The 26,690-nt window shown below is 38.6% G+C and overlaps 1 protein-coding gene across 2 annotated transcripts in view; it reads left to right on the forward strand.

The window, feature by feature from the left end:
- The first annotated feature begins 69 nt into the window (after nt 1-69).
- Nucleotides 70-26,690, forward strand: part of BLMH (bleomycin hydrolase) — a 63,286-nt gene continuing 36,665 nt past the window's right edge. The window contains exons 1-10 of one of the 2 annotated variants that reach the window (XM_014548262.1): nt 70-309; nt 2,195-2,304; nt 3,117-3,258; nt 4,265-4,353; nt 5,518-5,610; nt 18,279-18,434; nt 19,307-19,465; nt 19,580-19,647; nt 20,693-20,810; nt 23,661-23,730. In XM_014548262.1, the coding sequence (XP_014403748.1) occupies nt 2,227-2,304; nt 3,117-3,258; nt 4,265-4,353; nt 5,518-5,610; nt 18,279-18,434; nt 19,307-19,465; nt 19,580-19,647; nt 20,693-20,810; nt 23,661-23,730 (973 nt within the window). In that variant the 5' untranslated portion in view covers nt 70-309; nt 2,195-2,226. Of the gene's footprint in view, nt 310-2,194; nt 2,305-2,356; nt 2,484-3,116; nt 3,259-4,264; nt 4,354-5,517; nt 5,611-18,278; nt 18,435-19,306; nt 19,466-19,579; nt 19,648-20,692; nt 20,811-23,660; nt 23,731-26,690 lie in introns of those variants that run through there. The other variant, XM_014548261.1, reaches the window with a different exon arrangement.

Raw genomic sequence — 26,690 nt, forward strand, 5'->3', positions numbered from 1 at the left:
CGGGCGGCGGGCAGGGCTGGGGCTGGGATCTGAGGAGCCAGGGTGCGGGAGTCCCTGATCAGCCCCCTGCCGCTCCAGTTTGGGGTGATAATCGCATTGGTCTCCTCGCAGGACTGAACTCGGAGAAGGTGGCCGCTCTGATCCAGAAGCTGAACTCCGACCCGCAGTTCGTCCTGGCCCAGAATGTGGGGACCACCCACGACCTGCTGGACATCTGCCTGAAGAGGGCCACGGTCCAGGCCACGCAGCACGTGTTCCAGCACGCCGTGGCCCAGGAGGGCAAGCCGGTCACCAACCAGAAGGCCTCAGGTGGGCTCCGAAAGCTCCCCTGACCTTCCAGACAGGGTCCCTCCCGTTGGAGTAAAAGTCTTAGGGGAGCAGAGGTCCGTGTTGAAAGAACTGGTAGTAAGTTCTTGGAGAACAGGTGCAGGTGAAGGCAGGTTCAGGTACAGGACTTGGGGGCTTGTTCTGGTGCTCGTGGCTTGTTAGTCTATTTTATCTGGGCACCGACATGGTAAGTCCATGGTCATCCGTGTGCATGTAATTCATGATGCTCTGTGAAGGTAAATGCTTGCATATCCATGTCCTGGAGATGATGCTCTTGGTACAAAACAGACCATGCAGAAACGTTCATTTCCCAGGGGACACCCCCAAATTGCCCTGAAGGCCATATACACGTGTATAAAATGGAAAAGGCACAGTGTTAGTCGCATCAACGTGTCATCGAATGTTAGTTTTAAATATGCTTCGTGGTCGCAACTTGAGCAAATGTTGGCTCAGATAAGATCCATAGAGCAGTTTGTAATACAGAGAAATACCCAGTTCTCGTGTCTTACTGATCAAGACTTCTTGTTTTCCTACCTACTGTCTGGCACTACGTACTGTCAGGAAAACAGCTACAGCGAAAGGAATCTAAATGAGGAGGACATTCTCGCAGCAGAATTGTACTCAAAGGACATTAGTCTGCAATGACCTCAATTTGTGCTAGTTTTGGATGCTTCTAGAGATCAATGGATTGAATCACATTTTTAAAAGGCAAAAATTTGAACACAGTGTATTCCTGGATATTGTAAATACGCCTTCTAAAGTAAGGATCGCTTAAGTCAGTACAGGAAGCGGCAACATTGGAGAGTTTGTGACTATCCACTTACAGGGCGAATGAAGAATGTGATTGTGTAGTTGAGGCATGGCGTGAAGTGTTCAGGGTCAGCATCATGAATGGATTCAAAACATTGCTGTGAGCCCTAGCCGGTTTGGCTCAGTGGATAGAGCGTCGGCCTGCAGACTCAAGGGTCCCAGGTTCGATTTCAGTCAAGGGCATGTACCTTGGTTGCAGGCACATCCCCAGTAGGGAGTGTGCAGGAGGCAACTGATCGATGTTTCTCTCTCATCGATGTTTCTAACTCTCTATCCCTCTCCCTTCCTCTCTGTAAAAAATCAATAAAATATATTTTAAAAAAACAAACAAACATTGCTGTGATCCAGACATATTGGATGGAAGAAAAATGATGTGTTGTGATCGAAAGAGTGCATCTAGTCGTGGCAAAGGCTCTGATGCTAAGATGCCTGTGGAGAATATTTTAATTCTCAATGGGAGAAGGGGAATTGATTTATGTTAGAGTTACCTTATATTAAAGCATATACTGTATATTCCAGATTAAAGGGTCGGGTCTTTTTAAAGCTTTTTCCCATGTATGGCCAAATTGCCTTCACATATTTAGTATCTGTTTAGATTGCTATCCAGAGTGTATCATAATGCTATTTCCCCAAATCCTTGCCAATACTGGTCATTATAAATGAAAAAATAATGTTTCCCCACTTATTAGGTGTTTGATAATGAACTTAAAAGCTTTTTTGTCACCACTTGTGTCTTTTTGGACATTAAATTATCTGTGATCTCTGCTCATGTTTCTCATTAGAAATCAGTATTTCTAATGTGATTTTCTTAAGTGGTTTGTTATGAATTCTTTATGTGATATGTAAAGAGATTTTTTTATATGTTAAGATTATTATGCCTTTGCATATATGTAATGCAAATAGTAATTATTACTTTTCTTGTTTTGTTTGAATATTTCTGCTCTTCCTGATTTAGTCTTAAAGTGTTCAAGATCTTGTCATGAGTTCATTGTTGGGAAATACGATGTAATCTATGTGAACACTCATCATCATTTCTTGGTTTGCTTTCTGGTTTCAGGGCGATGCTGGATCTTTTCTTGTCTGAACGTTATGAGAATTCCACTCATGAAGAAATTAAATATTGAAGAATTTGAGTTTAGTCAAGCTTACCTCTTTTTCTGGGACAAGGTATAGAACTGATCTTGAAAGATTCTTTTTGTTTTACTCTCAACCTTAGTAGAGACTGTCTCTTCATTTTCTGCTTTTCAAGTTGTAGTCCTACTTCCGTTTATAGATGTGACACCATTTATTCTGATTTCCAAAGTATCCGAAGTTGACTTTTTCAAAGGCAGAACTGCTTTTGGTTGGTAGGTGGCTACGTTTTGCATTCCTTCTCTGGGTGGTACTTGACTGAAAACAGCAAATAATTTTATTCAGTATTTTAAATCTTTAAAATGTATATTATGTAAGTGTCCAATAGATGTTTAATGATTGAAGGCTCTAAATATCAGATTTTATTTAAAAATAAAGCAATGCCTTGTTTTGCTTAGAATGTGTACACTCAGATATAAGAAGAAACTTTAAATATTTTTATGAGCCCAGATACTGATATTTAGTTACCTACTTTGGTTTAAAAATATCTACTGTGTACACCTGAAACTAATACAATGTTATATCAATTATGCTTCAATAAAAAATAAAAAACACACACAAAAACCCCACCTGAAACGAATGTCAATTATTCAGGAGTGGGCAAGAATAGGTTTATAGTACTGATCTTGTGAGTTCATGAAACACAGTTAATAAACTATGGTAATAATTATAACCTGCATGTCTTTTTCCATACGGACAACTGTAGACCTACTTTTGCCAACCCCTGTACTCCATTAAAATCTACTGTGTTGGGTCTACAGTAGTTCTAAAACTCTTATTCTGTTGACAATGCAAATAAAGGTATTAGCTATCTTTTCCTTTAATTTTATTTAATTTCTCTACTCTAGGTTGAACGCTGTTACTTCTTCTTAAATTCGTTTGTGGACACAGCCCAGAAAGACGAACCTGAGGATGGCAGACTAGTGCAGTATTTGCTTTCGAATCCTGCAAATGATGGTGGACAATGGGATATGCTTGTCAATATTGTTGGTAAGAGCCTTTCTCTAAAGCAGCGGTTCTCAACCTGTGGGTCGCGACCATCGGAAAACACATACAGTATATCAGATATTTACATTACGATTCATAACAGTAGCAGAATTACAGTTATGAAGTAGCAACGAAAATAATTTTATGGTTGGGGGTCACCACAACATGAGGAACTGTATTAAAGAGTCACGGCATTAGGAAGGTTGAGAACCACTGCAATGGAAGTGAAACAGCATGATTAAGCAAGGCTCTGCAGTTAGGCACAGGCCATTTCTTTGGTGGTTATGTACAGAATAGAATTGGTTTCCCCGAAGGGTGTATAGTTAGCTCTAAGAACTTTTATCTCACATGCTCACCTATAAAGTAGCTTTTTTTAAATCCTCACCCGAGGATATGTTTTTATTGATTTTTAGAGAGAAAGGGAGAGTGAGAGAAACATCGATTGGTTGCCTCTCATACTCACCTCAACCAACCAGGGATCGAACCACAAACCTGGGTATGTGCCCTGACCGGGAATTGAACCTGCAACCTTTTGGTATATGAGATGATGCTCCAACCAACTGAACCACCTGGCCAGGGGTGGTAAGGAGATAGGTACTGTGAAGAATGGGTTGGAGAAGAAAAAGTTGTATTAACTAGCACTTTTTGAAAAAGCTTATCTCTTGTCCATTGGTGTAATCAAGAAACACAATGAAACTGCAGCTGTTTGAAAATGTCCTTATTCTAAAAAGGGTTGTCTTGAGAAAACCTCATCATGCTGAGCACTTTACAAAGTACGATAGGTAAGAAGAATAGAATTAATTCTAAGATAAATGGGTAAATATGGATTTTAAATAACCTATTTCATTTTATGAAGCATATGATTATTAAGTTTTCTGAATTAGACCAACAAAATATGGCCTAATTTTTGAAGCAATGGCTATTTTTTTGCCAGGCTCTCTAATGTTAGAGTGCTAGAGTATACATTTATCTTATTAAACACTAAAATTTATTTTATTTTATTTTTTAGAAAAATATGGTGTAGTTCCTAAGAAGTGCTTCCCTGAATCTCATACAACAGAGGCAACCAGAAGGATGAATGATATTCTGAACCACAAGGTACAACGTATAGAGCAGGGTGGGGTTGGATTACTTACCTTAAGCTTCCAACTGATTTTCCACGGGGATCTCTGGGCGTTTCGGTGTACAGTTGATATACAAGTTGTCTAACTAGTATCTTTTAAAAGCAATGTAGGCACATATTAACTTTAAAAATAATTGAGATTAGGGTGTGTGTTTTTTTCTTTTTAAGAATCTTCCGCTTTTATTTCTATTGATCCTAATATTTCCATCTGGGTACTTAGGAAAGAATGTCCCGTGTTTCGTTAATATGGGCCAGAAGCACACTGGGTACTGTGCCTCTCCCTTGGCTCCAGTGGAGGTGGGCTGGACAGCTTTTTGTACCCGTAAAACAATAAAGAACTGTTTGTGACACTTCCTTAAAGAATAAGCTGAGTTCAGAGGGTTCCCCAAGCCATATCAGCATAGTTTATTCATACACTAACTATTTGATGTAGTCACTGAACTGCTTTTTATTGCTTCATTTATCTTAAAAAGTCATTATGTCTTCTCCACATAACCCATTTCCCAGGGAGGATTCTAAATCCTACAGGGATGCCAGTCAGACATCTTTTTTGAGAACCGGGAGTAGCCAGAATCTGCTGTCCTGATCTATGAGGCTAAATTGGATTTGTCATCCCTGGGAGAAAGCTTACCTTTTAAAATAAACTGTAGATGTGTTTCCCCAATATTAGAAGTAGATTATTTTCCACCCAGGAAACACGGGATTCTTAATCCACAGGCTAAAAGATCATGAATAGTATAGCATTGGGTTCCATTTCAGATAACAGCAAAATCCACTTTAGCGTCGTGGTTAGATTTCAGACTTACTTTAACTTTGGCATCTCTAAAAATTGAAAACAACAAAAATGAAAACTATAGTGGGGGTTGGCATAGCCATGGTCATAATGATTTGGCAGAGAAGTAGACAACCAGTAAAGTTCTAAACAGAAATCTGTGAGAGTGATTTAATGGCCTAATCATTAAGTCTCCTGCTTTTTCTAAGGAAAGTAGACTGGTTGGGGGAACACACATTTGCTTTTATGAACTTTGCCCTGGGTCTTGGCTGAGATACTCTTCAAAATAGAACTAGCACTGGTCTGTTAGGTTCATTTACAGTTGAATTTGGTAAACATTGTGGTGCTGAGTAACTTTCTGTCATAGATGAGAGAATTCTGTATACGACTACGGAACCTCGTACACAGTGGAGCAACCAAAGGAGAAATTTCAGCCACACAGGATGCCATGATGGAGGAGGTAATAACCATTATTTGGATTTTTTGTGACCCTTCTAAGGAACACTCAGAATATTCCCATCTATTAAACTGATTAGGAAGTATAGTCATTGCAATAAATGTTGAATTGAATTGAAATTTACTTATTTTACAGCTGGAAAAACTGAGGTAAAGACTTTGCATTTTAGTATGGGACTTGTACGTACTTCCATCTTCTAATTACCAGTTTAGTAGTCTATATAATTCATTCTTTTATTCACTTACTAAATATTGAATCCCTTCTCTGAGTTTGACACAGGGAATACAAAGATGAGAAAGACAATCTCTACTCTCAAGGAGCTCGATCTCTTGAGAAAAAGAAACACATGGATAATTATAAATCTTATGCTAGAGACCATTCTAGACAGAAGGAATATCATGAACAAAGGTGGAATTCTCAGAGAATAGTGTAGCTGAAACATAAATTTTGTGAGTGTGATTGGTAGCAAATTAAGCTAGAAAGGCAGAGCTGTGAGGGAATCTTAGGAGTACCAAGACTTTTGACTTTATTCTATAGGAATAAAGATGAGAATAATATATGCATAATAATATATCGATGGTTATATCAGAAAACATTTGGAAAACCTAAAAAGCATTAAACAAATATAAAGTGGTAATCAAGGCAGTTAAGAATATTACTTAAGCCCTGGCCAGTGTGGCTCAGTTGATTATATGTCCTGTATACCGAAAGGTTGCAGGTTTGCTTCCTGGTCTGGGGCAAATGGTAGGTAACCATTGATGAACATCAGTGTTTCTCTCTCTCTCTCCCCCTTCTTCTCTCTCTAACAAATCAATAAGCATATCCTTGGGTGAGGATTAAAAAAAAAGGAGAATATTACTTAATACCACCCATAATCCAGATCAGGGGTCCTCAAACTACGGCCCGCGGGCCACATGCAGATACAAATATTGTATTTGTTCCCGTTTTGTTTTTTTACTTCAAAATAAGATATGTGCAGTGTGCCTAGGAATTTGTTCATAGTTTTTTTTTAAACTATAGTCCGGCCCTCCAACGGTCTGAGGGACAGTGAACTGGCCCCCTGTTTAAAAAGTTTGAGGACCCCTGATCCAGATGAATATGCATAAACCTCTGAAATTGCTTTAAGAAAAACATCATTTCCCTTTTCCATCTAGTGGACCCATTACTAGGAATCACTAAACTAACAGTTTTCTTTTACTGCAGTGGACAACACTGATGTTTTCCTTTGAATTTTAGAGAGGAAGTATAGTGTATTTGAAAACGTGGTCTGGAGTCAGACGTCTGAGTTCTGATCTTCTCATTACTTAACAGCCTTGTAACCTGGGTCAGGTTCCTTAAGCTCCCAAATCTCAAGTTTATTCAAATGCATAGCCCATCCTTAACTGTTTCTTACGTATTTGTTGAATGAATGAATGCAGAGATTTCATTTTGCCAAGTACATTTAAATTATCTCATACTTAACTCTTTCTTTGCTTCTTAAATGTTCTTATTTAAGAGAGGCATCTGGTATAGTCGAAAAAAATAATTAGATGGACATGAGTTTCAATTCTAGCTCTATCACTTAAAAGCTCTGTGATCTTGGGTAAGATACTTAATCTGTCTAAGATTCAGTTTGGGACTTAAAAATGTATTCTTCATTGAATTTTTGTGGGAATCAAATAAGAAATTATGTATAAGAATGCAAGCATAATGCCTGGCACGTAGCAGTTGTTCAATAAATGTCAGTTCTCTGTCCTTCTTGCTTGGATTGATTTCCCTTGTTGAAGCCATATCTCTGCATAACTTGCTTTCATTCATGATTATAGTAAGATGGTGGGGTATGGTAAGGATGACGTTTCTATAAACAGTTATAGAAAAGGACCCAGACAATACTTGTTGCAGATCATAAACATCCTGTTGGCTTTTGATGTTTGCTTTAATGATCTTTTAAAGAACATATCTAAGGTCCACTCCTGACCATGGGATTGGCTGATAAGAATTAGGGCAGATATGTTTCACATAGCTTTCTTCCTCTACTCCTACCTTGGAAAAATAGTAAGACCTTATCATACCAAATCCCGAGTATAGATGCTTTTAGGATTATTTACTTAATGATTCTGCCTAAACTGTTGACTACAGAATTCTGTAGGGTAGATTTTTAGATTTTACAATCTTCAAATGACTCCTTTTTATTGAACTTGACTCTTCAGTAATGAGGGGTGTAGCTATGCTTTTAAAGCCACTGATTAGTACCTATGATATGCCTAGCCTTGTAGGCGTATCAAAATGATGATTAACAGTCATGAAGCCCGGAAAGCTTTGAATGAAAGGGGTTTATGCTTAAGGCATTCTTTCTGAGGGAAGACAAGTATAGGTTGCTTGGTGAGGTGACAGACAAGTCAGATCTGTTTTGGAAGCATGTTGTCACCTCTATTGCAGTGTTTTCTCAGTGCATCTACTCTTTCTTAGCCTCCAGATCCCCTTTGGATTATTAATGTATTCTCTACAAAAACTCTGTTAAAAACAAAACATAAAACAAAGACTAGAAAGAATATTTGTCAGTGCCATGAAAAGAGACAAGAAGCCATTATTATTTGCTTAGGAGATTCAAAAGCAGTGGCTCTCAGCTCTTAACATTATATGGTCCTAGACTTGCTCTAGACCTACAAAATTTATTTTCCTGAGAAAATCCTAGTTATCTATATTTTTATTTTTTATTTTAAAGATGTCTCTGATTGAAAAAAATTTTTAATATAAAAAGGCAAGTAGCCCTAGCCGATGGTTTGGCTCGGATAGAGTGTCGGCTTGCAGACCAAAGGGTCCCAGGTTCGATTCCGGTCAAGGGCGTGTACCTCCGTTGCACGCTCCTCCTGGGCCCAGGCCCTGGTTGGGGTCAAGGCTCCTGCAGGACGCAACCAATCGATGTGTTTCTTTCACATCATTGTTTCTCTTTGTCTTTCCCTCTCTATTCCACTCTAAAAAATCAGTGGAAAAATATCCTCAGGTGAAAAGTCTGTTTCCCACACTGTTCTCCATCCTTCAAGTTCCTGCACACCCCAAATTAGTTTTGTTGGTTTGTTATTGTATTAGCAGTTATTTATCCTTCCAGAGAAGGTCTCTTCAAAGGTTACCATGAAGAGGAGCATTGCCTTTCAAGTGCCTGATCCCCAGGCACAGTCCAGTTGGAATTGGGTTTCAAGCATAGGAACAGTCCTTGAGCTCAGGAAAAAGAATGAACTAGCAACGTAATAGTGATGACAGTGCAGAGAGCTGAAGGCTTAGGAGTCGTTGAATCCCCTGAGGGATAATAGAAGGATAGAACAAGCCTGAACAAAGAATTCTGAAAAATACGTATTTTCATAAAACATCTCTTTCTATAAAAGCCAAGTGCCAGAACTATGTTCTGATACAGTGTCAGGTGCTGCAGACAGGTCCGCAGGTCCGAAGACTGGAAAAGGCTGCTGGATTTCCTGAATAGGCTGTTTGTAGAAGAGTGTCAGTAGAATGGAGAAGGAAGGGTAGGAGTTAGCTGGAGAGGAGGGCGTCAGGTCAGGAAACAGAAGATAGTTTTGAGAAGGTTGACAGTGGAGAGAAGGAAAAAATTGATACTGATTAATTTCACAAGTGTTTATTGAGAATCTACTAAGTGTTAAGCATGTTATTATTTGCAGATGACCTGTTATATATAATATAGAAAGCCCTAGCAACTCAATTGGAAAACTGAAAACTAATAAATGAATTCAGTAAAGTTGCAGGATACAAAATCAGTGTACAAAAATCTGTTGCATTTCTATGCACCATTAATAAACTATCAGAAAGAGAAATTAAGTAAACAATACCATTTACAATTGTATCAAAAAGAGTAAAATACCTAGGAATATATTTAACCAAGGAAATGAAAGACCTGTTTATTGAAAACTACAAGATGTTAATGAAAGATATTGAAGAAGACACAAATAAATGGAAAGATATTTCATGCTCATGGATTGGAAGAATTATTATTGTTTAAATGTCTATATTGTCCAAAATAACATGCATATTCAATGAAATTCCTATAAAAATTCCAATTGCATTTTTCACAGAAATAGAACAAACTCCTAAAATTTATATGGAACCATAAAAGACCCCGAATAGCCAAAAACCATCCTGAAAAAGAAGAAAGCTGGAGGCATTACCCTCCTTGATTTCAAATTGTATTGCAAAACTGTGGTAATTAAAATAAGGCGGTTTGGCATAAAAGCAGACACATAGATCAATAAAATAGAATAGAGAGCCCAGAAATAAATCTACATATGTACGGTTAATTTACAACAAAGGAACCAAGAATATACAATGGGGAAAGGGCAGTGTTTCATAAACAGTGTTGACAACATTGGACAGCCACATGCAAAAGAATGTAACTATTTCATACCCTATACAAAAATTAACTCAAAATGGATTAAAGCTGGAAACTAAGGCCTGAAACCATAAAACTCCTAGAAGAAAACATAGGCATGAAGCTCCTTGAGATAGGTCTTGGCGATCAATTTTTAATCTGATACCAAAAGCAAAAGCAGAATATAGTGGAACTACATACAATTAAAAAGCTCTGCACAGCAAAGGAAACCATCAACAGACTGAAAAGCTAGCTTACTGAATGGGAGAAAATATTTGCAAATCATATATTCAATAAGGGGCTAATATCCAAAATATGTAAAGAACTCATACAATTTAATAGCAAAACAAAAATAAAACCAATCTGATTTTAAAATGGGCTGAAGATCTGAATAAACATTTTTCCAAAGAAGACATACATAGGGCCAACAGGTACACAAAAAGATGTTCAATATCATTAATCATCAGGGAAATACAAATCAAAACCACAATGAGGTATCACTTCACACCTGTTATAATAGCCAGAAAGACTAGAAATACTAGTAACAAGTGTTGACAAGGAAGTGGAGAAACAGGAGCCCTTATGCACTGTTGGTGGGAATGTAAATTGATACAGCCACGATGGAGGATACTGGAGGGTCCGCAGATTTTAAAAATAGAACTACTATATGATCCAGCAGTTCCACTTGTGGGTATTTGCCTAAAGAAAACGAACATACTTCAAAAAGATAGCTACATTCCCGTGTTCATTGCAGCATGCGTTTACAATAGCCAAGATATGGAAACAACCTACATGTCCATCAATGGATGAATGAATGAAGATGTGTGTATTATACTGTATATGTGTGTATATGTATACACACAGTGGAATATTATTTGGCCACAGGAAAAGAAAGAAGTCTTGCCATTTGTGACAACATGGGTGCATCTTGAAGGCATTATGCTAAGTGAAATAAGACAGAGAAAGACAAATACCAAAATGATCTCTCTTATATGTGGGATCTATATATATTTTTAAAACCCAAGCTCATAGATACAGAGAACAGGTTGCTAGAGGTGTGGGTTTGGTGGGTGGGAGAAATGGGTGAATTATTTTGGTTGTTTTTGTTTTTGTTTTTAGTTTAAATAAATTTGAATATAAAGCAAAACAAATGAGCAATGGATACAGCCAAGTCACAATAAAAAAATTAAAGGGCAAAACAAGAAGCTTATTTATAGAGAAGTATAATAAAGTTTGGGGAAGGGGTTAGGAGAATAAAGAGGAATGTTAAAAGGCCTTTCTGAGGATAAATCTAAGCTGAGACATAAGTAATGAGAAGAATTCAGCTACCAAAGATCGGACACAGCATACCAGACAGAGCGGAGAGTAAGTGCAAAAGCCGATAATGGGAGAAAGTTTGGTCTTTTTGAGCAATGGAAAGGAGGCATTGTGACTTGAGCCTGGAAAGAATGTGGGAGTGGCTGAAATAGATCTTGTAGAGGAAGTAAGAACCGATATGGGCTTATAGGCCATGATAAGGAGTTGGCATTTTATTCCAAGTGGGGTAACCATTGGGGGGTGGGTCACACTGTGGAGTGATGTGGCTTAATTTTTGTTTTTAAAAAATTCCCTTTGGTGCTTTGAGAATGGATTGTAAAACAAGAGGAGAGGAAATGGGGAGACCAGTTAGGAGGCTCTTCCGGTTGTGTACATGAGAGATTATAGTGGTTTGGACCAGGTTGATGTAGGGACAAGGAAAAGGATAGAACTGGTGATATTACGGTATCTTGAAGTAGGGGGCTTACAGCTATGAGAGAAGGCCTTGGGCGGTCGGGGCTGTGTGAGGGAACCAGTGTGTGGAAAGGGATATATAAATGAGAGAACTAATTGAAGAAGCAAGGCCTTGGAGGAAGGAAAAAATAGATGTGGTCTAAACTAGTGCTTTCAAACTTTAATGTGTGTATGAATACCCCGGAGATCTTGTTAAAATGCAGATTCAGTAGGTCTGGAGACCAAATTTCGATTTCTTTGATTCAAAAACCACTCAAAAAAAAAAACAAAAAACACTCTAGAAGTGGTTTCAAGATCATCATTTGACTATTATAATCTATGTGGAGCTCCCCACATGCGCTCATTTCCTTTAACATTACATACTTTTTAAATGCACCTTTTTATGTGTTATCTTAGCCTGAAAATATATATAATGCCTCCAGAAAGTATCTCCCTGCCTGTTTTTGCAAGCCAGGCTGTTGTGGGTTTTTTATTTATTTTAAAAACAGATCCCCACCAGAAAGCAGTAGAGAGCTATCTTCCCTTCTTTCCTCTTTCTCTGTGGTCACCAAGGTCCCTAGTCCTTCCCTCTTGGAACTAGCTCATTTACCAGCAGCACTGAACTTCCTTAAAGTTCAACTATTTTCTGTAACCACTTATATGTACTTGTGTCCATTCTACTCTGATCAATAGGTCATTTTACCTTTGAGCCTAGTTTGTCCATCAATAAAACTAAAAAGTTGGAGTCCTTAATAACTTACTAAGGACAGTGTAACTATGCATTTTTCTAGTAGGCGTAGCTAATGTTTCTCCAGTGCTTTAGACCTTACTGTAATTCAATATTGTGTCTGCCTGTATCAGCGGTTCTCAACCTGTGGGTCGAGACCCCTGAAAATACATCCTGCATATCAGATATTTACATTATGATTCATAACAGTAACAAAATTACAGTTATGAAGTAGCAACGAAAATAATTTTATGGTTGGGGGTCACCACAACATGAGGAACTGTATTAAAGGGTCGCGGCATTAGGAAGGTTGAGAACCACTGCTAGCTGGCTTTAAACTCTCGCCCTCCTACGTATTTTATGACTGGTTGTCAGTATTTATGACTGGTTGTCAACTGTTCCATCCTGCCTTCCTCCTCTCACTCAATGTCTGTCTGCTGGTTACCATGGGGATGGAAATTAACTCAATCCCACATCATTTGTCTTTAAACTGGGAGCCACAGTTTTTCCCCTATGTGTCATGTCTCATGCTTTCTGTGTCCTTTTCCTTTTTCCTATTTCCCATCCTGCTTCTAGTATTCAGTCTTCAGTTCTGTATAATGACTTGTGTTCAGTGTCCGGTATCTTTTTTGTCCTGAATGCCAAGTGCATCTTTATGAGAAGCAGGTGACACTCCCGAGTTGCCCACCAGAGAGCACACTTGGATATGCAAAGCTCACTGCCGGTTTTGTACCTTTGGGAACAGGGAATGTTATTTCAGAACAGCTGCGTCTCTTATCAAGAAAATACAGTATCAGGGACCCTGGAGATTATTTAAAATTAGAGCTTGTTTAATTAACTCTTGTTAATTGGCTTGGAGCCAGAGATATTCCTTCCAGCGTGATACAAACTGACTTGAATGGGAATGGCTTTCGATATAAAACAATGCAGCATGTCTAAAATCACAGTTTTACTAAAATCCAAGAGAAAGGGATGCCATCCTTATTCTCATTCATTCCTTACATGTACCTTTGATAAAAATTCACATTTATAAAACATATGCAATAAGGTATAAGAATTTATCCTGCAAAAGGATTCAATATAGAATTCTACTGTATTTTGGGGGGAGAAGGAGGAAATGATTGAACACTTTTTACTTTAGATAGGGAATCTACTGTAGGAAATGATTGAACACTTTTTACTTTAGATAGGGAATCAAGTGCACAATAAGGTACTATGTAAATTATAGTGTAAAACATTCATATTTATATTTAGGATGTATTTCAGAGTACACAGAAATTCACTTTGTTGTCTTAATCTTCATTGGGCCTGGGTGACCTGGAAAAACCACCCTTGGATGACTGAGATTTGATTGAAATCCCACAGATGTTCATACACATGTGACAACAATTACTAGTTGAAAATACATATCATTTAAGTCTGTAAAACTTTCCTCATCTCATTGTCGTTGTCTTGACCATAGTTACCAGTGGCAATGTCCTCAGGATAAAGTTGCCATTTGTCATAAAGCATCATTGGCCTTGATGCTGTGCAAATACAAAATGACTCTCTGGTCCATGTGAATCCCAGGGCTCATTAATCCATGGCTAGAGTAGCTCGATTACAGTTGCTAATGTGATGCCCTGCTTCTTCTTTTTTGTGGTGGCAACCAACCTGAGAATGATACAACATTAAAAGGGAGATGCTCTAAGGTGGTTCAGGCTCATAAACCACACAGTAAATCCTAGCAAAGGAAGATGCTGTCTTGGAAAACAGAGCATAACAAATGAAAGGCAAGCATGACTTCTTCTGTAGCTTAATCTGTCTCTGTTAAAAGACAGTAGAAGCAGGTTCTGTCTTCCATAATAACACCTGGATTAAGAGTCTCTTTATCCTTAATTATAGGCCTAATGTCATTGGCAGACCTAGCCCTTGTTTTCTAGCTTTGGTTCGGAGAATAAATTTGAACCCTGGTATCAGTTTCCAATGTGTTCCAAGGTTTTTTGAGGCCTAGAATGCTCTGGGGATGATGAAGAGAAATAACTACCCTGCAGTTTCAGCGGTTGATGACATGTGGATGCAGACTAAGAATTGGGGAATCTTGGGTGTACATTCCCTAATGGGTAAGGAAGCCAGGTAGGGACTGGGTATCTAATGAATTTCCCTGGAAGTCAATCTGGAGAAGTCCTGACTGTTCAGCTCCTCAAGAAAGGCTAAGGAGTACCAAAAACTAAGTTCCTTAAATGGTGTGCTGAGAGTGGGGGTTAAGAAAGCAGGCAGGCATAGATGATTCTCTTTAGAACAGAGGTGGGAGCGGACATCTCTGAAGGGAGAGGAGAGTAAAGTGAGGGAAGAGCGTTCTCCAGAGCGGAGGTCAAAGGAGAGGTGTGTTTCTTATAGGTTATAGCTTTGTTTTGTTCTCTTAGCCTTCTCTTTTGCCTGCTTTTAGAGTACCTTTATGATTTGGCTCAGGTGATCCTCTGTGATCCTCTTGCTCTGGTTGAGATCATAGGGATAGAAATAGCCCATAGAATTAGGAGGACATTACTTAAAAGATAAAGTAGCTCCACTGCTCCAAGAATGACTACACCATGCGTAGGATTGGCTACCCTAATCTTACCTGTACTTGGTACACCTCATTTTGAAGTTTAAAAAAACTAGTTAGGCAATCACTCCATCCAATACAGAATTTGCCAATGTATAAGATTCTAATCTATGAAATGAGAAAATAACAATATTTTGGGAGCCATTGTTCTTCCTTTAACTAGAGGAAAAAGAAGGATGTGTCCTTAATTATAAATGGAATTGATAGGTGATAATCCACTGTAATCAGCTTGTGGCAGGTGTGAATCCGTGGTCTATCGGTCAGAAATGGACTGGAGCTGGCATGTATGACCTGGTTCTGGATGTTGGAGTCTAGGGAAACATTGCCTATACATGTGAGTAAGGCCTCGCCATCAGAGTGTTTTTAAAGAGAGCAGAAGCTCAGTTTGAATTCCTAAATTCAAATTTCACATCAGTCACTGGAGAAGAACTTTGGATTTAAGAAAAGTGTTTTTAATGTGGTTCTTCTAGGATTCAGTGGGATATTCTAAGACCCAGATCCTGTCGCTAGTAGATGAAGGCCAATGAGGGAGACATTAGAGAAATGTAAATTGCACTGTGGAATGTTACATTTTTATGCCAGAAGTATTTAGCAAAGGGGGCAGTTAATGTGAGCTGGAATAACCGGTGGAAACTTTCTGGAGGAGGGGCGTCTTGCACTGAGCTTTAAAGCATGGGACTAGGATGGGGGTCTGAGGAGCACAGAGACAAAGTTACGAAGGTGACAGTGAGCTGAGTGCATTGAGCAGGCAGTAAAGATAGACACAGATAAGCCTGGCGGGAGTTCAGAGTCCAGGATGGGAAATAAGGATGGGTGAGGTTCTAAGAGCCTTTAAAATCCTACCATGCTTGTCAGGGAAATGCAAATTAAAACCACATTACATACCCACCAAAAAAGTAAAGTTATAATGCCATGTATTGGCAAGAATGCAGAACAACTGGAACTCTCTTACTTTGCTGGTGAGCATGTAAATTCCTTCAACCCCTTTAAAAGCTATTTAGTTAAAAATGTTGTAAGCAGCATTATTCGTAATAACTCCAAACTGAAAACAATTCACCTGTCTATCACTAGGAGAGTAGAGAAATTGTAACATATTTACACAATGGAATAGCACACAGCAATAAAGAACAAATTACTGATACTCACCGCACCATAAGTGAATCTCATAGCATTCCATCAACAAAGGAGGCCCGATACAAAGGAGAGTATGCTGTATGATTCCATTTACATACAGTCAAAGAACAGGCAATACTAATGAATGGGTATGTGAGTCAGAATGGGCTTACATTGAGGGGGGTTTGGGTTATGACTGCTTGCCCCCTGCAGCTGTTCTATAGATTGATCTGCATGGTGATTGCATGGGTGTCTGTATATGTAAAAAATTGAATTGATCTGTATTCTTAAGGTTAGTGTACTTCGCTATTTACTGAATGTAAGTTATGCCTATGTAAAAAAGTTTTAGAAAAGGTAAAAAAATAAATCAGGTCATGGAGTTTAGATTTGTTGTAGGAGGTACTAAGGAAGCATTCCTGACTGTTGAACAGGAAAGTGACTTGAAGAAAGTGGTGCTTCTAAAATTATTCATCCTGTAGTGATGTGGAGAACGGAACAATGTTCAGATCAGCTATTATTTCTAGGTCAGATATAGTGCTAGATGCTGTAGGAGACACAAAGTATCCATGACCTGGTCCTTACCCGTAAGAAGTTTATCATCTTTTGGAGAAACCTAGAAAGTGATAGTAAATGTTAAATGCTTAATTCGTGGTGTTATAGAAAGAACACTAAAGTGAATTCGGAATTCAAATCCTAATTCTGCCATTTATTGCCTTTGTAACATCAGTCAAGCAATTAATTTCCCTGAATTTTAGTTTACTTATATGTAAAAAAAAAAAAATGGGAACCACATCTATCACTTAGAGGAATAAGAGATGTAGTATTCAGAGATTGTAGTACGGCATAGTAGATGTTCAGTAAATGTTCCCCTTTAAACCCTGTATCCAAGAAGCACATTTTTTTTCTTTTTTTTACTGTGTGTGACCTCCGTTCATAGCCTGGCTCTGCTATTTGCTGGCTATGTGACCTTAAATAGGTTACTTAATTTGAACCTTGATCTCTTTTGAAAAAAAGATAGAAGGAGGGAAAATTATACTTTAAGAGAGTGTTATGAGAATTACATAAACTTAACAGATATTTAGTATCTAGCACAAAATAGGCACACTTAAATCTAAGTTTCTTTGCTCTTGAAGGTAATGGAGTATACAAATGTATGGTTCAAATAATGCAGATAATCAGTGATGAAACTGGATCACAGTGGTGACTGGGGTGGAGAAAGAAGGGGCAGATTATAGTGTTGTTGTTTTTTAAAGATATAGCAAATTTGATAGAGAAGAGGAAGTACTGGCCAGGCTGGCGTGGCCCAATGGTTGAGTGTCAACCTTTGAACCAGGATGTCATGGTTCAATTCCCAGTCAGGGCACATACGAGGTTGTGGGCTCAATCCCCAGTGTGGGGCGTGCAGGAGGCAGCCAATCAACGATTCTCTCTCATCGTTGATGTTTCTCTCTCTCTCTCTCTCCCTCTCCCTTCCTCTCTGAAATCAATACAAATACTTTTTTAAAAAGAGAAGAAGTACTTTCTATACTCCAATGAAAATAATATAAAGGTTGATTGTTATGATGCTTTCTTGAAGGTGTTGTGACATCATTAGAAAATATGTATGGTCTCACAACCCAAAAAATGGTACCTTACTACTCACTAAAAGTTATTCTTTTTCTAATAATACTTTTATCAGACATTGTCACTCAACTGAAAAGTTAATGACTTTTCTCTGAGTGGAGACCCCTGTCACAATCAAAGCAAAACCTAGAAGAATGAAGGGAAGGAAACCCATTTATAAAATATATGTCATTATTTGTCACTTGAAATGTAATCAGCAGAGCAGCAACCCAGGTCTTATGTATCAGTGGTAAGCAGCTTCTTGGCTAAGGAAGTTTAATTTGCAGGGCAAATACTAAGCACTAAATATTAATATTTCAGAATTGCATTGTTCAGAGTGTTTATTTAAGAATTCAGAAGTTGACTGATATCAAATCCTGAACATCAACCTTCCAATTTTTGGAACAATATTAGACTTCCTGTGACATTTCTGGCTTGAATTTAGCCACTGATTTCTTACATTTCCTAAGTTTGAGGAAAATGAAGAGGTAAATAACACTTTCCGCTAGCCATCACTCATCTGTACTCCTCCTTTCTTGCAGGTATTCCGAGTGGTGTGCATCTGTTTGGGTAATCCACCAGAGACATTCACCTGGGAGTATCGAGACAAAGATAAAAATTATCAGAAGATTGGCCCCATAACACCCTTGGAGTTTTACAGGGAACACGTCAAGCCGCTCTTCAATATGGAAGATAAGGTTGGAGACCAGCACTGGCAGCCACTGGCTGTTTACTTTCAAATGCCTGTTGACTACAAGGAAGGTTGTAAGATTCCGGGGTTAGCATGCATGATCATCAAACTAGGAACTAAACAAACGTTTTTTCCCTGTATCCTCTGAGGTATTTGATGGACTTAATAAAGTTGATCATATCAGGATTCCCATGGCCTCTCTTCAGAGACTTTCCTAACTGTAGGCTAGCAGTCAGTTTAATCCCCACATCTTCCCTGGTTTGGGGCCCAGAATCATTCCCAGGCGCAAAGACAATAAAAATGTTTCTTAGTTTGGTTTCAGAGTACCTCTGAGATGTACCCTCCCCACCCCCCGCTCTGGGGACTCTCATGGAGGGAGCAATGTCTCATCCTAGTTTTTCCTGCCCTCGTTCAAGTCTCCTCCACTGCCTAGCAAGATGACCAGAGACGCCCTTCCTTTATTGTCCTCCTGACCCTCTCATAAGCAAATGTTTTATTATTGGAATCCCAACTCAGTTGAGGTATTGCTAGGCGTTGAGCCCGTCTTGTCACTTGAAAGCAGGGATCTTACAGTGATGGGCTCTCCATCTGGCCTTACTGCATGCAGTTCTTCAGAATTACTTTTGGGGTAATTCTTGCCAGTAGGAAAGATGCAGGTCCCAAATGTGTCCCTTGGGCTAATTAGAATATGCAATGAACTCTTTCAGTGACCTTGCCACCTTTCGTTTCTCTGTTATTTAGCAATATATTTGTAATGCTTATTCTTGTAGGCAGAGGTGATGAGCTTTGATGCAGACATATGAACTTAGAGGAGATGTATGTGTCTTGCTTGACATTCTTGGTTTCAGGTTCTCATCAACGTGTTCTTGATCTCAATAGATTTGTTTAGTGAATGACCCTCGGCCCCAGCACAAGTACAACAAACTTTACACGGTTGACTACTTAAGCAATATGGTTGGAGGGAGAAAAACTCTATATAACAACCAGCCCATTGACTTATTGAAAAAGATGGTTGCTGCCTCCATCAAAGATGGAGAGGTTGGTATTGTTCTGTGTCTTCTGCTTTGGGGTTAAAACCTTGTCTTCCACATCTTTGGTGTAGTAGGAAGATAGGATTTATGTTGACTTTCTTCTTCTTTCCTCTATTTCTAGGCTGTGTGGTTTGGCTGTGATGTTGGAAAACACTTCAATGGCAAGCTGGGCCTCAGTGACATGAATGTGTGAGTGCAAGAATTTAAAATAGAAAGCCATTTGTGGGTTGTTGCTTTGGGAGTGCACTCTTGGTACGAAATGACTTGGCTGAGGTTCACCCAAAGAGTAGGGCTGGCCTGAGGGCGGGTCTCTTTATTTCCATCTTGTAGAGCTTAAAGACTCTTAACAAAACTCCACATACTTCTATGCTCTGACCTGGGAAGTCAAGATCATACTTCGTGTCTGCATTGAAATTGTTAGATATTCCTAAAAAGCCATTCCATATGAGAAAGGCACTTTAAAAAATAATTGACTACTGTGTAAATCTGCTCAGATTTGGGAATGTAATGAAAGGTTTTCCAGACCTCTGGTTTGCTCTTTGATCCTTCTGAACTACTTCCCTGACTTGGGTGAATTATATATTTTTGTCTTTATGACAACTGTGACTAATTCACACACTTTAAAGCATTCCTCCTCGTTGTTGATGACAATGAAGGTTCATTTGTGAATAAAACTATACGAGATTTCTTGGCTATTAAAATATACCACTTTAGGGTTACTTATAAGTAATTGTTCCTTATAGGAAGTTGAGTAAATAACTTCATAGTTAGCAAAAGAAATCTGCTAAAAGAGAGAATTCATGATTTTTTTTTTAACTTTGAAAATATTCTCCAATATTTTTGATATTTTTTGATTAAATTTCATAGTCAGCAGTGGTCTAAATGGATTAAGAAACTGGGTTGCTTCTACCAGCTTAAAGGAGACCATTTTTGAAAGAAATTACTTCAAAAGCTTTTTTTTTTTTTTAAAGTTTTATTGCCAAAATAACAATCCAAGCTCATCTTGTCAACTTTTGAGATGGGAAGTTTGTGTTTTCTGGAGTACTCTTGTGACACTAGAGAATGGAACGCCATTGAAAGACTGAATTCTGCATTTATTCAATTCTCTGAAGAGCTACAGCCCATATTTACATGGAGCTATTGGGCCCCTTCTGTTTCTTCTACAACCAGAAGCTCTCTTTCCCCCTTGATTGTACTCTGTTTAGTCTGTACTGTCTTTTTTTTTTTTTTCCAGCTATGACCATGAGTTAGTGTTTGGTGTCTCCCTGAAGAACATGAATAAAGCTGAGAGGTTGACTTTCGGTGAGTCACTTATGACCCACGCCATGATCTTCACTGCGGTCTCAGAGAAGGTATGACGCTCAGCATCCTACCACAGTGTTTACACAGGTGGACCTGCATTCTCCTGCAGACTGTTTATCCATCAGAGCTTCCTAGTGTAGATGTTCTTTGTGAAAAGTTAGCTTCCAAGCAAGACATTGTACCTCCGTCACTTGAGGTTTGGCTGCAACTCAGAGGTAGTAAAAATAGGAACTTTCCATGGGGAGCAGAATTTGGGTCAGCAGGGAGTAAGGAAGTAACTGCTTTTCTATAACTTTGAAAGTTCTTGGTGTGAAGGGAACCTGGGAGAAGATAACTTCTATTGAATGAGGAATTGAAATGTGCCCTGAAAGTGTTCATATCTTGATAACGTGTGTTCAGACTTACCTTCCTTTCATTTGTCATTCAGATTCTTCTGCAGTAAAATGTCAGTAACAGTAATTTGTGGACTCCATGCCCATCCATTACTGGATTTATGCAGAGCTTCGGGAAATTGGATGTAAAGTATTTTGAATTTCCTATGAAATACTCTGAATAGTAACATGACTATTTCTAGGACACACTGTTGGAAACAGCAGCTGAGACTTTATTTTTCACAAAGAAGCCTCCCCATTTCTAGGCTGTAGAAAGGCTATTTGACACCTGTGCTCAGGGATCATAGGAAGAAAAGACTTCAAACTACTTAAATTCTTTACTACCACAAGCAAAAGTGTTCTTTTTCTAACCTAATTCCTGGAAAGAAAGTCACAAAATAACGACATCAGAAGGAACTTTTCATAAAATACCATAAATAATAAAATACTAACGTAAATAAAATACTACTAAGATACCAAGTTGTTCATATTTATGTTTGGACCTACTAAATTCAGTGTTTATAACTAAAGTTCCTTCAATTAAGGTGAAACTTTTAAATTATTTAGAAAACTGTTAAAAAACAAACCAAAGACCTTGTCATTTCTAGGAGAGGTTTGGCTTTTTGTTTTCCATCTGTTGTAGAATATTCATATTTTTCAGAATTAATAATCATACATACTTATCTAGAAATAAAAATATACATACCATATCATTTTCTCTGGAACTTTCACTCTTTTATTGGCATGGTTTATTAACCTGCTGTTTTTTCCTCAAGGAAAGGGAGCTACTTTATATGCTAATGCTAATAGTGTAAAGCAGAACTTATATTATTTCACCTGGAATTTTATAATGAGATTGTTCTCTTCCCTCCAGTTTGAGGTTTCTTTTTGTTTGTTTTTTTAACCCTCACATGAGGATATGCTTTTCTTGATTTTGAGAGAGAGAGAGAGAGAGGAACATCGGTGTGAGAGAGAAACGTCGATCAGTTGCCTCCCGTGCGGGTCCTGACTAGAGATCAACCCATAACCTAGGTATGTGCCCTGACTAGTAATCGAACCTCCAAACTTTTGGTGTATGGGACAGCGCTACAACCGAGACACCCGGCCAGGGCTCCAGTTTGAATTTTTGACCACTAAGACTAGCTTGCACTGCATTTGAATGGTAATGCAAAGATAAGTGCTGGTTGCTGCATTTTGGGATATTCTTTCTTATTGCTGATTTCTTAGAATCCCTGTGAGGAAGGTCCAGGTATTATTCTATATTGGTAGATGACAGAGAACATCTTGATCTAGGTCATGCAGGAATTCATCGGCAAAGGAAAGAAAAGGAAGCATTTTCAGACTTATTATAATAAGTAACCTTAGGTAATATAGATTCTGACCGTGGTATTTAAAAGGAAAGTAAAGATGGACTAAAATGGGGGGAACAGAAAACCAAAACAGACATTTAATAGGTTAGTCTTAGAATGTATAGTTTAGTGATGCAGTTTTAAAGGTACCTGGGGCTAAAATTCAGGGGTAGTACAGATATGGATGTTTGAACTTGTGGGTTTGGTTGTTGGCTATTTCTGAGACTGAAAATTTCAGAGATCCAAGAAACCTGCCAAGAATAGAGTCAAATCCCATGTAGATGAGACTCATGTGGTTGTGTGCAAGTGTGAGTTGACAGATGAAATCATTAGGAGATAATTCGGAGCCAGCTCTCTTCTCATGCTACAAAGATTTAAGTTGTTTTGACATAAGTGAAATGCCCTGGCTAAGCATGAAGGAGAAAAGTCTTTTCCCAAATGGAGCCTCTTGTCCCTCTCTGTAATGATAGTAAAGACTATAAGTGAAGGTTTTTATGATGTGTATCAGTGTCCCTTTAAGAAGATGAAAATTGACCTTATTTTATTAACGAAGATAGAAGAGGGAGAACAGTATACTGCCTGGGTTTTGTTTTATGAAAACAGTCTTTCTACTTTCGCTTAGCCATTCAATCTCTATTGTATTAAATTTAATATTAGTGTAACTGAATCAGTAAAAGCACACATTTGGAGAGTGTCAGTACTTGGTTCCCTTAAATAGGAAATTAGGCAATGATGAGAATGTGTTTGTTTCTTTCTTAAACTGACTGGATCTTAGAATAATTTCTAAAAGAAATACATTGGAATGCCTTTGCAAAGAACGCTAATCAATTAAAAGCAAGAGTCCTGGCCTCAGATGGTGTTCACTGCTTTTAGTAATTTAGTATTTCATATTTCTTAGCCAACTAGCATTTTAATATGCTTGTTTTCTGTATAGAATACAGTGTAAAGGAGAAAATAATATGATTGCTTTGTTTGGTTCATTGCATTTTTATCCCAAGAGCTTCAAACACTTCTATTGGAGTATCCCTTTAGTTACAGTAGGAAAGACATGGCCCTGTCATGTATGTGTATCAGGGCTGTATAGAGGAGGCTGTTTCTTCTGAGGGGCTGAAGAAAAGCTAAAATTAACATGACACGCCAGCAGGAGAGATCCGGTTTCAAACTATCCACTCTTTTGCAGGATAATGAGGATGGTGTATTCACGAAATGGAGAGTGGAGAACTCATGGGGTGAAGACCATGGCCACAAAGGTGAGCTTAAGCTGGTAATACCAACGCAGGGTGCCTGGAGTCTGCTCTGCTGTCTGTCTCAAGAGATATGGGTAGAAAGCAGCCCCAATGAGGAGGATTTTTCAGTCTCGGGTCCCATTGGATAGACTCTTCTCGGGAAAAATCTGAGGAACCAGTTTGCCCCCAGTATCCTCTTGACCAAAATAGCATGCCTGAATCCCCCAGGTTGACACAGACCAGAATGTGCTGGCATCCATTCCAAACCCTACTAGACCTTTTTGTACCAGATTACCTTGGCCAATGGGAAGTTGAGTGCCCTTTGCCAGGACACTTGCTATATAGCACTGGGTGCATTTTCAACTATTGCAGTAACTCTCTAGAAGTCAGCCTCTGAGTGGGAGAGCGGGATTGTCAAGAAACTTTAGGCATTTATTGGAGACTCTAGGAGTCTTTTCCTCTTTTCTAGAGGAAAAGAATGTTTTGGTTACTGTTTAGAACTATTTTATTCTGACAAAACCCAGGCAGAAGTCATAAGTAAATGATAATAATTAGACTTAAAAAAACACCCCACATGTAATATATGAGTTGTAGAAAAATAAAAAATATAGATAAATCAAAAGAAAAATACAAAAATCTCTAATATTACCACCCACACATCACCATTAACAGTTTAGGTCCGGCAGTGGTTCTCAACCTTCCTAATGCCGCGACCCTTTAATACAGTTCCTCATGTTGTGGTGACCCCCAACCATAAAATTATTTTCGTTGCTACTTCATAACTGTAATTTTGCTACTGTTATGAATCGTAATGTAAATATCTGATATGCTATATGTGTTTTCCGATGGTCGCGACCCACAGGTTGAGAACCACTGGTTTAGGGTATGTTTTTCTTGCAAATTTTTGAGACCATGTTTTTAAAGACTGTTTTTCATAATAAATAAAAGCCTTTTAAGGAGCTTTTATGCTTTAATTTTTACGGTTTCACACCAAAAGTGGTGACTACTATAGAGTATTATGCACGTGCGCCTGTGTTTGCACGTGTGCTGTGTGCTAGTGTTATTTTGTAGCTGCTCTTTTTCAGATTTCATATTCCTTACTTTCAGCCAGTGGATTCAGGCTAGGAAAAGCACATTCATCACAGCTTACTGGACTAGATAGAAGACTGGGAGGATGTGATAGGGAAGCTAGTAAGATTCCCAGACACTTGGAAATTTTCTTTAAAAAAAGAAAATAGAGATCGCAGCAAATCTTGGCCTGTTGCCTCCCTCTGTGTTTAGAACAGTGATTTTTCCAACTATGTTCCTCAGAGCATTAGGATTTCCAAAGGTGAAGGGTGGAGGGGGAGGCGGAGTGTGGAGGTCTAGAAGTGAGCAGGTGGAGCTTCAGTGTTTAAATGTGAAAACGGCTGTCTTAGAAGAGCCTGTTAACTTGAGTTTGAACTTGACAGTCTTCTGCGATTGGGCAGCACAGGCCTATATATAATGGCCCAAACCTGAAGGCCATCTGTCGTCCCAAGTCTTCATCTCCCCATGAAATGGTCATTGGTGGGTTTGGCTAACTGTCCCTGGATCTGCTGTGAAGCTCAGCAGCTCAGTGTTTATATGTAAATAAGCACAAGCGTTATTAGAGCATTTCTGTTCATCAAGATAGTTGCACGTCCCCCTTCTGTGATTTCTGTTATTCTGTGATTCCGTGGAGCTTGTTAAATTACTGTTACCTATTCGAGTGCAGCATATACTTTTTGCTTAGAAAAAAACTGTTTTAATCCTCACCTGAGGATATAGTTATTCATTTGAGAGAGAGAGAGATAAAAAAAACATGAATGTGTGAGAGAAACATCACATCCATCAGCGGCCTCCTGCACACACCCTGGCTGGGGATCGAACCGAAACCTTTTTGGTGCTCAGGACGACGCTCCAGCTGACTGAGCCACCTGCCTGGGCTGCAACATATTTTTTAATTGGTGATTTCTTATAAGATTAATTTCATTCTAAGGCAAATACACATTGGGATCATGTGGAGAGGGGTATAAATCTTAAAGCTAGCAGAAAATTTAAAAATAAACCATTTACAATTTAGTTATATCTGTAAATTGAAGATAGTTAAGAAAGGAATGCAAGGGAATAGCTTATCTTGAATGGAAAGGATTTGCTATTTATAACATTTCAAAACATAAGATATTGCTTCAGATGAACCTCATAGCTCGTTTTCATTTTGGTCTGATTTGGTCCCTGTACTTGGGTTTGTTATAGAAGTTAGTGTCTAGGAAAAGGACTTAAGTTATGGTTTGTTTAGATGAGCCTGGATCAGTTGGCTTGCTTCTGTGACATATTTCTATCTTTAATAGTCACTGAGTTTGTAGATGGCATTGAGGTCCATTTAAGAGAGGATAAACACTTGTAAAGCCAGGCAAATACTTGGTGTTTTGGATAGTGTGAGTTATTGTTTTTATTACTTTGAACCTAAATACCTACTCTTAAAGAGGATTCTGGCCACTTTGCTAATTTTCTTTTCCATTCAGCTGTACTTCTCTACTCCAACTCAGCACAACTTTTGTTTTTGCTGACTAATTCTTTCTGTTATTACAGTGGTCCCTCTGTGTCCACAGGGGGTTGGTTCCAGGACCCCCTCAGATACCAAAATCCGCCGATGTGCAAGTCCCTTACATAAAATGGTGTATTTGCATAAAACCTACACACACCCTCCTGTATACTTTAAATCATCTCTAGATAGTATATACTAATACATAATACAGTGTAAATGCTTTGTAAGTATCTGTTATACTGTAACCTTTAGGGAATAATGACAAGAAAAGAAAGTCTGTGTTTCGTACAGACACAGCCATTGTATGCCTAACTATATCAGCGACAACATAACGTTTCCCCCAAAAATATTTTCCATCTGCGGTTGGTTGAGTCCATGGGAGCAGAACTGGCGGATACAGAAGGCCGTATGCTGAAAGAGCTGAGGTCTTGATCTC

The sequence above is a fragment of the Myotis brandtii genome, unplaced genomic scaffold, assembly GCF_000412655.1.
Source record: "Myotis brandtii unplaced genomic scaffold, ASM41265v1 scaffold50, whole genome shotgun sequence".
In the NCBI taxonomy this organism is placed as follows: Eukaryota; Metazoa; Chordata; class Mammalia; order Chiroptera; family Vespertilionidae; genus Myotis; species Myotis brandtii.